Source organism: Lontra canadensis, unplaced genomic scaffold, assembly GCF_010015895.1.
Source record: "Lontra canadensis isolate GAN:19392208 unplaced genomic scaffold, GSC_riverotter_1.0 scaffold1, whole genome shotgun sequence".
NCBI lineage: Eukaryota > Metazoa > Chordata > Mammalia > Carnivora > Mustelidae > Lontra > Lontra canadensis.
The window spans coordinates 66,703,131-66,717,844 of record NW_022630995.1 but is presented as its reverse complement, the minus strand read 5'-3'; the positions used below and the strand labels follow the sequence as shown (position 1 = coordinate 66,717,844).

Sequence of the window (14,714 nt, the reverse complement as noted above, 5' to 3'; positions counted from 1 at the left end):
GGAGACGGTGTCGCCGCCCGCAGGGCATTCTGGGAGATGGGGTCCCGTCCGCAGGCTGGCGTGAGGAGCGCTGGGTGACGTCACATCTACGCGGGGCACCCTAGGAAACGGAGTTGCCGCGTCTGGCTCAGCCAGAAGCGTTGGGACCGCGATTGTTCTCCTGAGAGTTCGGCTCCATCTCACAACCCGCTTTGGGGCGGAGCTGCAACCGGTCCCATTTCACAACTGGGGAAGCCGAGACCCGGGCCAATGGCTCTTAGGCCCTGGCCTTTCCGCGCAGCCCAGTCGCCTCCGCGGCAGAGCTCACCCCCGCCCCCCGCAGCCACCCTCAGCCCGTCAGCGGCCCCGCCCCTCCGCCGGCGCGTCGAGCCGGGTTTCCAACGGCTTCCGGCGCCGGCGCGCCTAACACCCCTCTCCCCCCGGAAGCGGACCGCCTGCGTCCGGGAGGCGTGGCCGCGACGCGGCGTGCGTCCCGCCCCCGTCGCGCGCTGATTGGCCGCGCGCGCCAACCGTCGGTATTTGAATCGGCGGCGGGCGAACGGGCTCCCGGATTCCGCGCCTCCCGCTCCCTCGGTTTTGCGTGGCCGCCAGCAGGTAGGCGATGGTGGCGGCGGAGTCCCCGGCTCGGGGCTCAATCCCCACCTCGTCCCCCCCCAGCCTCCGGTCCCCGCGCCCTGACGCCCGCGGCAGCTGGGCGGCGCCCGCCCCCAACGGGCCCTCCTCCTTCCGCGGCTCCTCCCGCGGCTTCGGGGTGCGCCGTCCGCTCGGCACCCCCGCCCCCTGGGACCACCCCACCGGTTTTGCTGCCGCCCTCCCATGGGCGCCCTCCTGCCGGAGTCCCCGGCACCCCGCGGGTCCGCTGGTTTTCGTCCTCAGCCCTTGGGCGGAGACGCCTGAGGGTCTCCTGCCTTACGGTTCCCCCTCGGTCTCCTAAGGCGGCCTCCCCTCGCCGTCACCTTGTGACCTCTTCCAGCCTCGAACCCTACCTGTACCCGCGCCTTACGAGTGTACACCTTATACCCTCTGCGCTCCCGGCTCGCCGCCCTCCCCTCTTGGACCCGATCCTCAGCCCCTCCCTCCTCTGGGGGCACCTTTGTGCTCCTTTGTCCACGCCCCACCTGCGAGCTCCCATCTGTGAGCCCTCGCCGACTCCAGCTGCACCCGCCCTCCGGTTCCTGCTGATTGTTCCCAGCTGCTGGGCGCAGCTCCTCTGGGTTCTGCCCACGGACCTGGACCTCGGTTTAATGGGAGGTCTGGCCTGGCCGCCTCTGCTCGGGAGCCTTCTCCCCTTTGTCAGTGAAAGCCAGGCCTGACCGAGATTGCCCCGGCTGTTCTCCCCCCTTCCTCAGGCGAGGCATTGTCGGAAAGTGTCCTCTAGGCCCCCTCCCTGGAGTATCCCACAGCCATCCCACTCCCAGATGTGGGCCTGCTGGCCAAGCTGGGGCTGTTCACACCACCCCGTCTGGATGCAGGAGCCTCTGACCCCCCACTTCCTTCCTGCCTTTCCCTGCGCTCACACACAGGGCCCTACCCCCATACCTTCCAGGGCATCTTGTTACCCTGACTCCCCTCTTTTCAGGGCAGCTTTGCTCCCTCTGCCCCTGCCAGCCCAGCCTTGCTCTTCAAGCTGCAGCCTCCAGCGCCCCTGCCACCAGCAAATACCTGGGACATTCCCACGGACAGGCCCTCTGGCAACTCCTGGGTTGGGAATGTCCTGCTAGTGACCGTCATGAGGACCTTGGGAAGGGGGAGTGGGGACTGTTCTGGAACCTTCTGGGCCTCTGTGGAGGTCGCTGGTGTGTATTTCTAGACTCCAAGCCTCAGTGTTGAAACTCCTCCAGTCCCCACCAAAGTAATCCTCCATTTTATTGGTCTCCATCTTGTCCCGCTCTCTTCTGGGCCTGGACCCTCATGGTGCTACAGTGTGCCCCCCATCTCCCAGCCTGTGACGAAAGAGCAAGCCTCCTTTCTTGCTCTCAGCTAACATGGCAGCCAGCTCAGCTATGCTATGGCCTCAGCGCCTGCAGTAGAGGCCTGAGGGGAGACCCAGGCTTTCTAACAGGCCCACACCCAGGTCTCCTGACCTTTCCTCGCTAAGTCCAAATTGTTTTGAGGACCCGATTCTCCTTCCTTGTTTTGTGGGCTGAAGGCCTTTGCGGCTCTTTGTCCTGGGCGGCGGCTGCCCTAAAACAGGACAAGGACTGCCTGGTAGAGGACATGCTGAGATGGGACCCACCTGTGCAGGATGGGGACGTCTGCCCTGCCGGGCCAGCTCCTTGCCCTGGCTGTTCATCCAGACTGCACAGCCCTCATACTGATGCCAATTGTTTGCTTTCCCAGAATGAGTCTGCAGATCTACAATGATGAAAACGTCACTGGTGACAAAAGTTCAGAGAACTGTGAGTTCCTGTTTTCACCACCGGAACTTACCGGAAGACTATCTGTTCTTCGTCTGTCACAGAAAGAAAATGTGCCACCCAAGAGCGTACTCAAAGCTATGAAAGTAAGCACATTTTGCCTGTGTAAATCTACCATGTGTCATGCATTAGGTCCCTCTGGGACTTGTTTACCTGGGGACTTGTGGAAGAGGGCAGGGCACTGCTACAATAGTGGGTGAAAACTAGAATTCTTGAACCAGTCTCCTCTTCCCCCAATAGGTGACTTTCCAGACTCCTCTGCGGGACCCACAGACACACCGGATATTAAGTCCTAGCATGAGCAGCAAGCTCGAGGCTCCTTTTGCTCTGGAGGATACTGTTGGCTTAGAAAACTCTCCTCAAAACCGGACCCAGAAAGAGAAGTAAGTGTTGATGCTGCTTGATGTACTGCAATTCCTAATCTTTCCAGTGGACGCTGCAGGAAAATTCCACTTTGTCGTTAGTCGCATCTGGTCAAGTTCCTCGTGGTTTCTGCTGTGAGCTTGTGCAGGGCGTTACCCAGCACGTTAAGTGGCTCACACTAGAAGCCACTTGTTAGTAGAAGAGTGGATGATGAAATTTGTAGAAGAAGTTCAAGGTTTTTTTGTTTAAGGTTTTCTTGGTTTATTTGTGAAGAGAGCGCACAAACGGGAAGGGGCAGAGAGAGCAAGCATCTTGATCTCATGACCCTAAGATCATGACCTGAGCCAAAACCAAGTCAGACGCCCAACTGACTGAGCCACCCAGGTACCCCAAATAAGTTTAAGTTATATGTCGTGTGGGGCGCCTGGGTGGCTCAGTGGGCTAAAGCCTCTGCCTTCGGCTTGGGTCATGATTCCAGGGTCCTGGGATCAAGCCCCGCATCGGGCTCTGCTCAGCGGGGAGCCTGCTTCCTCATCTCTTTCTGCCTGCCTCTCTGCCTACTTGTGATCTGTCTGTCAAATGAATAAATAAAATCTTTAAAAAAAAGAAAGAAAGAAAACGTTTTATGTTTTGCTCCTTTACTGTGCCTTTATCAACACACCAGCCTGGCTTTGGTTTGTCTCATTTCATGGAATGTCTGCGCACATCTCCAGTGCTATGTGGATAGGTTTCTTTTTTTCATACCCACTGGGTTCTCCTTTCTGTTTGCGAGTCAGCCTTGGGTGTTGTCAAGAGCTCTCGATCTTCTCTTTCTCTTCAGTGAAAATCTTGATCCTTCTGTGCCCCGGACTATGTAGCTGGTGGTCACCAAATGAAAGGGGGAAATAGGCAAGCAGAGAAAACCTTGACTGTGACTTCTCCCGTTTCGGCTCTCCCAGAAACCTGCGTGCTCCCATTGGTCCACGAGCTTTGATTTATGAGGATATACTTGTGAAAGTTAATCCTAAGAAGAGAATTAACTGAACGTTCTTTTTTTTACTGTTTTTAGCTAATGTTTTCTCATGGATTAAGTTCTAGTTAAAAAATTAACAGATTCTTTAGTGTTAACTAAGCTTGTTTCTAAAAAGCCAACAGTTCGCCAAGGAAGTGGACACCAAAATGACCAATGGAATTCTCCACAAACCAATGATGGCCAATGCCATCCCCACTCCAGCAGATGTGAGACCAACCCCTGAAGATTGGCAGCATTCCAGTGGGCCCACCTCAGCTCACCTGGCCAGTCTGGATCCCTCAAGCTTTCCCCAGATGCCAAAACGTCCTGAAAATCAAGTGGCTTCTCTAGGACAAATGACTCTGAGCCCCGAGCAAGCCTTGGAGGAAAGTGTTCATTCTTATTTCTCAGAAAAGAGTATTCTCTCCACCTTGGAAATCATAGAAGACCCTTCCCAGACGGCTACCCCAGACCGAACAGAAGACCCTCCTGAAGCCGCCAGAGAAAACCCAAACTGGGTCCCTGCTTCCTCAGCTAGGGCTGCTTTGCCCCCTACGACTTGCCCTGCAGGAGCAGGTGGAGAAGGGCCCCCTGTAGACCTTCCTGGTGAGGCCCCGGCCGGCCCTGAAGGGCCCTCTGGTCCTGGGGATGCCATGCTGGCCAGCCATCTGAAGGCTGAAGGGGCCACAGCCCCAAGTCCTCAGAAGAAAGAAGCTGATGGCCAGAGAGCCACCTCGTGGAATGGCAGGCCCATAGAGCTAGAATTTGATTTCTCTGACAATGCTACCAGCAAAACATTGCCTGCACTGAGGGAATTGGGGACGAGACCTAGCCTTAAACCACCCTCTGGGATATCAGAGCCGCAGCAGGAAAAGGCCCCTGAGGAGGCCAGTGAGGGGCCCATTCACCTGCCCCGGAGGTCTTACAGCCTGGACTGGAACAAGCTGGATGACCCAAACTTTAACCCATTTAAAGATGGAGGAGAGTCCCAGCCCTCAGAATGCCCACAGAGCAGGCCAGCCGGGCCTGTGGCCAAGGAGGTGTCTGCTAGTCCCGAGGCCACGGGGCCCTCCTCTCCGAGCCTGTGAGTACTTGGTGGGGGGGCGGGGGTAGTGCCCAGCAGTGTGCGTGCTGGAGGACCCAGGCCAGAGAAGGGGCTTGGGCACACACGGGCTGCGGGAGGCAGCTGCCTGGCCTGGATCCCGAGACCACAGAGGGTGCGCTCCTGCACTGCAGGGGGCTCCTGAGAGATTGTGCGGGAGAACATGCAGTGGTGCCTGGTTCCGTCCCCTCCATGGCAGCTTGTGCTTTCTAAGAGCACGATCTGGAAGCACCCTGGAGCTTGAGGGGATCTCATCTGCCAGTCCAGGGACGATGGAGCAGCAACCCGTGCTTTCCCCTGTGCCTCGGGCTCTCCCACTGCACTCTCCCAGCACTTAGCCACGGCCTGGCCCCCCAGCACTCATCCAGGCAGCATTCTGGTGGGATGCATGCCAGCTGCCCCCTAGCCAGGAGTGCACCCTGACAGTCCTGTAGGCCATCTCCTCGCACCGGCCCAGCCCCCTGGGACCCTTACTCTGGCACGTTTGCCAGCTTCCTGGTGAAATCAGACAAGTAAACCCTTGGGATTTTCTCTGTGAGCTGGGTCCCCCTGGGAAGCCCATGCTTCTTGAGCAGTTGGGGTGGGTGGGGACGGCTCTGCTGGGAACTCCTGCATAGCCCTTGGCCTTCAAGGTGAGGGTTCACAGGGCAGGAGGCAGCTCAGTCCCGGGGCACAGGCCCTGTTGACACCATCTCTTCAGGCAGGTGCCTTCATTCTCCTCGGATGACACGCCTGGGGTGCAGACCGCAGCCAGGACCCCAGGCACAGCAGGCGAGGTAGGGACATGAGCTCAGCCCAGGCCATCCGTCATCTTCCGTGCACATGGGCAGAGGGCGGTGGGGAGAGACCAGGTGTGACACGGCGTGGCACCCCAGCTCCCCCCGCCCCCATCCTGACGAGACTGGGGGAGGTACAGGCCACACACGGGACCTTGGGCCTCATGAGATGCCCAGACCGAGCTACTCTTCTTCCAGGAGGGAGCTGCGGACCCTGCAGGTGCACCAGCCCCTAGGGGCAGCCTGGGCGGTGAGCCGGCGCCCCCCACTCCTCCACGGGGCCTGGAGCCCACCGCAGAGCTGGCTGAGGAGCAGTTCCGAGACCCCACTGAGGGTACGTTGTCCCCAGGTCACTTGTCTGTCCCCGCCGGCGCGTTGCTATTCCAGAGATGCCCGTGTTCAGGGACGTTTTTCCAGAGACCGCCCTACAGGCAGCTCTATTCCCTGACTTGAAGCAATGTGCACAGATGCTCTGGATCCTTCCAGGACATACTCCTGCTGTAAGGGATTTCAGGACCGGAAATCAGATCTGGAAAGAGGCTCTGTGCACACACACAGGCGGCAGGCGCCTTGTTGGTGGAGAAATCCTATTGGAATGGCGAGTCCACACAGAGTCCCCACAGAGAACTGACCTTCCACGGGGGTGGAGGGCGGGTCTGGACTCTTGAAGTGAGAATCTAGGATGGACTTGTCTCACTAGAGAGAAGGTTGACGGGGTCTTGATGAGGCTTAACTTACAGGCAGAGAGGAGACCAGGACCGGAGTGCAGGGTTGGCCCATGACCGGACAATCCCAGGGACCCCCGAGTCCCAAGGGGGTTCTCGAGTCTGGTTTCTCTCCCTGAGCATCAGGTGTTCAAGGGTCCTCTGCCTTGTAGCATGTGTCGCTGCTTGTTCCTGTCCCGGCCAAAGGGTGTGCCACCGTGCGGAGGGACCACAACTAGCATTTCTGTTCACCAGTTGAGGAGCATCTGGGTTGTCTGCTCAGTGAGACTGCCACAAACTTTCATGTGCATGTGTGTTGGACATGAGTGTCTGTTGGTCTTGGGTACGAACCCTGGAGGGGAACTCCAGGTCACATGGTAGCTCTGGGTGACACTGAGGAGACACCAGCTTACTTTCCAAAGCAGCAGCCATGTTTAAGGTCCCCGACTCTCCTCAGCCTCTGCAGCCCCTGGGGGCCTTTGGGACTTCAATTCCAGCCTCCAGCCATGGGGGGGCGCCCCCTCCGAGGATCTGATCTGCATCCCCCTGCTGACAAGAGTCTTCATGTGCCTTTTACACCTTCTGTGGAATGTCTGCTTGGGTCCTTTGCCCTGCTGTTGGATTCAAATTGGCTTTTTTTTTTTTTTTTTAAGATTTTATTTATTTGATAGAGACACAGCGAGAAAGGGAATACAAGCAGAGGGAGTGGGAGAGGGAGAAGCAGGCTCCCCACTGAGCAGGGAGCCTGATGCGGGGCTCGATCCCAGGACCCTGGGATCATGACCTGAGCCAAAGGCAGACGCTTAACAACTGAGCCACCCAGGCGCCCCTCAAATTGGCTTTTTATTACTGAGTTGTAATGATTTCCCATCTATCCTAGGTAAGGATTTTTTTTTTTTTTTTTTTTTTTTTACCATATAGGTGACATGGAAGGAATCATTTCCCATTCTATGGGCTTTCTCTCTCCCAGTGGCGTCCTTTGAAGCACAGATGTTAACCCTGAAGTCTTATTTCCCTCTTTTTCTTTTGCTCTTTGTGCTTTTGGTGTGAAGTCTAAGGAATCCATGCCAGATGTGATACTGCAAGTGTCTGCCCTTACATTTTCTAAAAACATTATAGTTGTAGCTGTTATATTTGGGATTTTTATTCATTTTGAGTACATTTTCATGTATGACGGGAGCCATCCTCAGGTTTTTTTAAATGAAAGTTCCATTGTCCAGAATTCAAAAATGGTTTTAGGGGTAGTTTTATTTATTTATTTTTAAGATTTTATTTATTTGAGAGAGAGTGAGAGCGAGAGCACAAGAGGGAAGAAGGTCAGAGGGAGAAGCAGATTCTCTGCAGAGCTGGGAGCCCAATGCAGGATTCGATCCCGGGACTCCAGGACCATGACATGAGCTGAAGGCAGTAACTTAACCAACTGAGCCACCCAGGCACCCCTAGAGTAGTTTTAAATAATAGCTCTTAGCCCTGGCACTTGGGTCCCTTGGGACAGTTTTGGTTGTCGTACCTGGAGAGTTGCTGCTTGGCTCCCAGCAACACACGGGACAATCCCACCAGGTGTCTTGGCCCCAGGGGTCCTAAGTGTGAACCAGGATTGGTGGCCCCCAGGGGAGAGGGGTGGGCGGAGCAAATCACGGCTCCGGGCAGCCCCACCTGAGGGCCACGGGGCCAGAAGCAGCGGACTGCTATTCACGGTGCCCATGTGGTGGGTGACAGCAGCACTGATGCATACCCCCCTCAGTTCTAGGCTCAGGAGCTGAGGTGGATTATCTGGAGCAGTTTGGGGGTTCCTCGGTGAGTACCGCACCGTCATGGCAGCCTTTTCCAGAGTATACCTCTGCAAAGGGGGTGCTTTCTAGAACAATCCTGAGCCACTGACCCACCTCCAAAATCATGATGGGCCAGCTCACACACGCCAATGGTGTCCGCTCTGTGACGGGCATCAGGGGCTCCCCGGGACCCCTTCCCAAGCTGCACCCGGAGCCTCGTGGTGCCTGTTTGGAGCTCCCATGGAGAGGGGAGCTTGAGCACACGCTGCTGCATGCTGGGGTCTGCCTTGGGGCCATCCTCCATCGGGGAGGCTGGTGAACCTGCTAACTCACCCATTCCTCTAGTTTAAGGAGTCAGCCCTGAGAAAACAGTCCTTGTACCTCAAGTTTGACCCGCTCCTGAAGGACAGCCCTCAGAGACCAGGGCCTGTGGCTCCAGAGACCAGCAGGTATGCCTCCCCTCTATCCCCTGGGGCTTAGGGCGGGCAGGTGGGCAGCTATCGACCCAAGATTTCTAGACTAAATGGGGACATTCATGACCCTGCCTTGGAAAGGTAGACTTCAGGGCTCTCTGGACCCCTCGGGTGCGGGAGAAGGGATTGTGGGTCCAATCCCACGCTTGCCTGTCCTCATGAGGCTTGGTGGGCCCCTGTGGCTGGGTGATAGCTCATGCCACAGGGGTGGAGATTCGAGGCAGAGTTAAAGGGTTGTAACAGAGGCTGTTCTCTGGCCTTTGGGGGAAATGGGCACATTTACCTTCTGTTCCGGGGTCTCAGTGCACAGGATGTGGCCGTGCCTTCCTCAGGAAGCTTGCCAGAGGCGAAGCTCGTGGAACTTGACTTCCTGGGACCCCCAGATGATCCCGTAAGTGCTCTTCCCCTTGTGATGCAGAGAGAGGACTCTGGTTACAGGCCTGATGACATGAGTGGGTGCAGCACCCCTCCTTGGCATGGGGTGGGGGGACTCCCTGCTGCCCTAGGAACCCCTGGCCTCTGAGGGCCTGTCCTCCCTGACAGTAGGGTAGAGGTGGGGGTGGCTTCCAAAAGAACATATGGCCCAGTTTGTCATCCCCCCACAGGTGCTGGATCCTCCTCCCTGTGTCTTTGGGCCTGGGGGGCCACCGCTGTCCATGGGCTCCATCGTGGACGTGCTGCAGTACAGCCAGAAGGACCTGGATGCAGCGGTGAGGCCAGGGTGTAGGGAGGCTGGGTTCCCATGGGGTGCCACAGTACATAGCCATGAGCACCAGCTCTCCTCCTGTGGCTCCGAGGAGGACCGAAGATGTCCGCTCACTGGTTTCGCACCCCAGTGTCTCCCCCAGCATCTCCCAGAGCAGCTGCTTACACACAGAGTGGCTCAGGCATCCCCCATAGGCACAGTCTGCTGGCTGCTAAGTCCTTTCCTAGCCTCAGTGCCTGTGGCCCCCTGTCCTGCCCAGAGCTGGCCCAGGAGGTCCCGTGGTTGGGCCCCTCCCCCTCTGCAGCTGCTCTCCCAGCCTTGTCCACAGCAGGAGGTGTCCCCCCCTCTCCACCCGCACAGACACAATTCCTGGGGGCTGATGGGACCCCGTCGTGTCCGACAGGCAGTGCTCTCTCTGGACACTGGCTGGCCCTGCTGCCACCTGGGAGCCACAAGGTCCTTGGGCTGACTGGGGCTCCTCACAGCCACTCCCCTGACTGACACGTTGTCCCCGGGACCCTGGGTGTGAGGGGTGCCCAGCAGCTATGTGCTACATGCCGTGTGCAGGTGGAGACCACACGCGAGGAGAATGTGCTGCTGAGGAGCCGGTGTGAGACGCTGCACGCCAGGAACCTGGAGATGGGGTAAGGCTCACCGTGCTCGCCGGGCGGCTTGGGTACATCTGCCGTGGGCGGCACAGGCGGCCACGGGCACCTCCATTCTCCCCACAGGAAGATCATGGACGGCTTTGAGGGGATCGTGTACCAGGCGATGGGTGAGTGCTGGCAGCCGCGGGCCTCCCTGTGGTGGAGCCACCAAGGCCAGTGAGGGAACATCTGGTGGTCAGAGCTGGGTGGTGCCGGGGGACTGGTGCTTGCTGGCCCCAAAGCTGGCCAGGCCCCAGGTGGGCATCTGGGGTCCCTTCCATGGTCACTGTATCCAGGGTGTGCCCCCCACGTCCTCAGGGGATCCCTGGATGTCAGGCTCTGGACGTGTCAGGTGGGGCTTGGAGTGAGTACCAGTCCTCACCCTGGGCAAAGCCTCAAGCTCCCAGAGGCCCCTGGCTTGGGGACCTGGCCTGGTGTCCCTTGGGCCCCTAGGTTCCTGTCCACCCACCCCTCCAGGGCTGGCTTGTGGGCCCCTTAGGCTCTGCTCTGGAAGATCACGTTGGAGGGGGTGCCTGTCGCCCAGCCCTCAGCGGGACCACAGCCAGCTGCCCACCCCTCCCCTGTCGCATGTGTCCCACATCCCGGGCCCTCGCCTGTGGTACCAGCATGTGGGGGCTGCTCTCACCCCAGTGCTTGTTTCTCTTTGCTCAAGAGGAGGCTCAGAAGCAGAAGGAACTTGCAAAAGCAGAGATCCAGAAGATCCTAAAGGAAAAAGAGCAGCTGACTGCAGACCTGAGCTCCATGGAAAAGTCTTTCTCTGACCTCTTCAAACGGTTTGAGAAACAGAAGGAGGTGATCGAGGGTTACCGCAAGGTAGGTGGTGCCAAGTGGGCCTGTGCCTATCCTCCCACACGGCGTCCCCGGGGCATCGTGTTCAGCCACGGAGCCAGCCTGCCCCATGGCCTCACCTTGCTGAGGGCCGGAAGCTGCTCACTCGCCAGGCAGACCACCTGGGCAGTCCCTGGCTGTGCCCTTCCCTTGCCAGCGGACCCAGGCTTGGCAGAGGTTACTATTTGTCCAGGGACTTGAGCAGAGGGGCCATGGGGCCTGGACTGGAGACAGAGCCCCGGCAGGCTGAGTGGGTGCCTAGGATGCCCACTGGCTGCCTCCTGGAGGAAGGCCTGGGCCCCTTGGACCTCAGTGGCCCCACTGCATGGGGCCTACGGGCTGCCCGGCATTCTGGGCATACAGCCGGGCAGGGCTCCCTCGTGGCCGACCCTTTCTTTCTCTGCAAGAGGAGTCACCTGAAGGAGCTGGTCCCCTTCCAGAGGGCATCGGGACATGCACGCATGGCATGCAGTGACCACACGCACAGCTGTTGAGACAGGCCTGTGTTGGGGGTGGGGGCAGGGAGCCTAGAAAGTGTCACCTGATGTGTGGAAGAAGGAAGCACAGGGGCAAAGCTCAAAGGTGTGGCCTGTTGCCATGAAGGATGAGGGCTCAGGGGGCCCTGGAAGGCCCAGAGGTGGTGGGGGCGCCACATCGGGGCCTCAATCTCCAGCCTTCCCCCTGCCCCTCAACTATTGGCTTTGTCATGGTCTGAAACCAGACCCAGACTCAGCTGCAAAGCTGGGCCCAAACAGCCCTGAGGTGGATGGCCCCAGCCCCATGTCCAGATATGCCCTCTGTGGTCAGCAGTACCTGCCAGAAGCATGGGGGCCACGGCAGCTGTGAGGGGCCAGGGGTCCATTCTCACACCTGGCAGAGGGGGGGAGGGGACAGGTAGTGTCCAGCTGTGTCCCCGTGGCCCTCCTTGTTGGAGCTGCTGCTTGATTAACACCCCCAGAAACCCTTGATGGTGGGCCCGTCCACACCTGTCCAAAAAGCGAGGCCTGGGGGGCTCCAACAGAGGACACACCGCGCAGTTCACATCTGCGCGTTCTCTAAAGAATGAAGAGTCGCTGAAGAAGTGTGTGGAGGGTTACATTGCGAGGATAGAGAAGGAGGGCCAGCGGTACCAGGCCCTGAAGGCCCATGCGGAGGAGAAGCTCCAACTGTGAGTTTGGTGGGAGTGGGCGGGGCAAGACCTAGCAAGCCTCGGGTCAGGGACCCCCCCTGGCCTTGACTGCTCAGCCCCCTCCTTGGCATCCCCAGAGCCAGCGAGGAGATTGCCCAGGTGCGCAGCAAGGCCCAAGCGGAGTCCTTGGCCTTCCAGGCCAGCCTGAGGAAGGAGCAGATGCGCATCCACTCGCTGGAGAAGACAGTGGAGCAAAAGGTGGGCACACGGGACCCCTGGTGCTTGGGGGAGGGGAGGAGCCCTGCCTGCTTGGGACCCAGCTTGGGGATCCACCCTGGGGCAGGGGCATCAGCCAATAACTTATAGGCAGCCCATGGCCCACTCCAGGGCTGCCCCTTCTGAGAATTGCTCCAGACCCAAGGATTCTGCGCCCCCAGCTGGCAGTCAGAAGAGCATGCAACTCTTTGAGCAACTTAGGGTTGTGAGTTCGAGCCCCACTTCAGATGTAGGGAGGATTCAAAATAAAATCTTCAGAAAAACAAATAAGGATTTGATTTTTCTCCTTCAGACTAAGGAAAATGAGGAACTGACCCGGATCTGTGATGACCTCATCTCCAAGATGGAGAAGATCTGACACAACCCCCTCCCCCGCCCTGTGTGTGTGTGTGTGTGTGTGTGTGTGTGTGCGCGCGCGCGTGTGTGTGCGCGCGCACGCGCGCGCACCTATCTTTCTGTCTGCCTGTCTGTGGAAGTTTTCCTGTTCTTCTCTCTTGATCTCTCGTTTTTAAACTAGACTGCTTTAAAAAGAAGAGTAAATAAAGATTGCCTTTGGTTCAAGTGTTGAAGGTGCTCTCGTTTTGACTCCGGTTTGGGTTTCTTGCTTGGGCCAGAGGCTGACCTGGCCACTGCGGCTGTGGCCCGTGCCCCTCGTGGTTGCCCAGGGGGCACCAGCCCTGCCTTCGCACGGCCGTGCTGCCACTGACCTGGGGTGGTTGGCCCTCGACGGGGCTGTGGTCCCCGCATCCATTGCTCAGGTCCTTTGTGGTCATGGTGAATGAACAACTGCAATCCTATTGGGCGCCGTGCTTGACGCCGGGGTGGGCCTGACACGATCTGCTGGAAGGCGGGGTTCCCCAGCTGGACCCCACGCCTCCTGGGCTGAGTCTGAGATGGAGTTCCCATGCCTCTACCGGCCATTGGGCTATAGAGCCTGCCAACCACAGTGGGCATTTGTGACTCGGCACAAAGGCCCAGCATCTCCTGAGCCAGGTGTCAAGGTGGGTGTCTGAGTTGGTGATCCCTCGGTGGCTGTCAGGACCATATCCAGAGGATGGGCCTGCCACATGCACTTGCTGGACCCTTGGACATGGCCAAGCATGGTCCTTCTCTCCATCTCCTTCTCACTGACTGCTTGGCACTGGGGATGGGGCCAAGAGGGGGCGTGGCTGGGTGAAGGTGAACCTCTGGGACAGTGGTTTCCGAACCAGGCAGAAGCTCCTCAAGGAGCAGGCAAAGGGCACAGGTGAGGAAAACAGTACCTGGACAGGGGTAAGGAGTGGTTGGCACCCAGGTCTGAGGAGGAACAGCTAGCAAAAGGGAGCAGGGGACCCAGCACAGAGACCCAAGCCAAGGCCTGCCCAGGCAGGAGGCCTCTGAGTTCCCCAGTGCCACCGCCCCCACGCTGGGACTCCTGCTGGCAGCTGGCCTCCCCAGTACAGACCTCAGGGTGGGCAGCAGGCCCTCCCAGCCACCACCAGGGGGCGCTGCTGGCCCAAAGTCACCACTCAGTGTAGAGTGGGAGGGGACTGTGGGGCCAGCCACCAGGGCACCCAGGACCCCACAGGTGGAGGGTATGTTTGCTCTCAGAGCATCTGAAAGAAAGTGCCCAGTGCTGGGAGCAGGAACCGGGGAGCCACCCTGCTGCCCACACCCCCTCCTGTCTCCTGTCCCACGATGTCTCCCAACCCTGAGGCACCTCCTATAGGGCCTCTTCTCTAGATGGCCACCAGGATGTTCCTGGGCTCCAGAACCTGCTACCGGCCCCCGCGCTGGAGCCCAGGCCCTGGGGCGGGCCCCCAGGATACCACTGTCCAGCTACCAGCTCTCTGCTCTAAAGCCACTTCGAACGGCTTCCCTGGCATCTGGGAACCGCCCTCACTAGCCCTACCCAGGGACCCTAGAAACGAGGCTCACACAGAAGTGTCCCTTCCACGCAGAGGCCACCCATACCTGCCCCTGGCAGACAGGCCTGACCCACCACACCAGCCAGCAGCTTGTTCCCCGCAGGGCCTGTGATGCCTCCAAGAGACTCACTGCCACCCCCCAATCCAGCTTCCCCGCTCAAAGTTCAGGCTCAGGCACTTGGGCCTGGAAGGCATGTCCTCAAGAGCACACCTGGCTGTCCTGGGCTAGAGTGCCCACCTCTGCTCCAGGCCCCATGGCACCTGGGGCTCAGGACTGCAGCTCATCTGGGGCCTCACCCACGCACAGGACCTTCCAGCCGCCGGGCAGGAGGCCGTGGGGCTGCAGGGCTCCCGCTCCTCTTCGTAGGGTCAGGGCTGCCCCGAAGGCTCTGTCGTAGCCAGCTCCTCACCGGGCTCAGCCGGCCTGCCGGCCACCAAGGTCCTGTCCCCCACGGAGCCTCTCGGAGCCTGGCCAGGAGTCCGCCCAGAGAAGGCCACTGGGGGCAGCCGGCCGTGCTGAGGACACGGGCCGCCGATCAGCATCCTGGGCCAGGAACCTCTTTTCGGGACAAAGGGGCCTTGTGCAGCTGAATGGGTGTTTA

General features: G+C 59.1%; 1 protein-coding gene across 1 annotated transcript; it reads left to right on the top strand.

The window, feature by feature from the left end:
• The first annotated feature begins 484 nt into the window (after positions 1-484).
• TACC3 (transforming acidic coiled-coil containing protein 3) lies at positions 485-12,582 on the top strand. The gene is made up of 16 exons (XM_032856487.1): positions 485-594; positions 2,341-2,503; positions 2,658-2,800; positions 3,908-4,855; positions 5,574-5,649; positions 5,848-5,983; positions 8,098-8,150; positions 8,471-8,574; positions 8,902-8,989; positions 9,204-9,308; positions 9,872-9,948; positions 10,036-10,079; positions 10,625-10,785; positions 11,862-11,968; positions 12,067-12,187; positions 12,498-12,582. Exons 2-16 carry the CDS (start codon positions 2,342-2,344, stop codon positions 12,561-12,563), a joined length of 2,391 nt encoding a protein of 796 aa, XP_032712378.1. The 5' UTR covers positions 485-594; position 2,341; the 3' UTR covers positions 12,564-12,582.
• Positions 12,583-14,714: the final 2,132 nt, after the last annotated feature.

What these genes read in the sequence shown, in the direction of transcription:
- TACC3 (XM_032856487.1), top strand. Translation starts at nt 2,342, where the DNA reads ATGAGTCTGCAGATCTACAATGATGAAAACGTCACTGGTGACAAAAGT. An exon ending in GATCGTGTACCAGGCGATGG is followed by an intron (nt 10,080 to 10,624) that starts GTGAGTGCTGGC and finishes TCTTTGCTCAAG; the next exon opens with AGGAGGCTCAGAAGCAGAAG. An exon ending in AGAAGACAGTGGAGCAAAAG is followed by an intron (nt 12,188 to 12,497) that starts GTGGGCACACGG and finishes TTTCTCCTTCAG; the next exon opens with ACTAAGGAAAATGAGGAACT.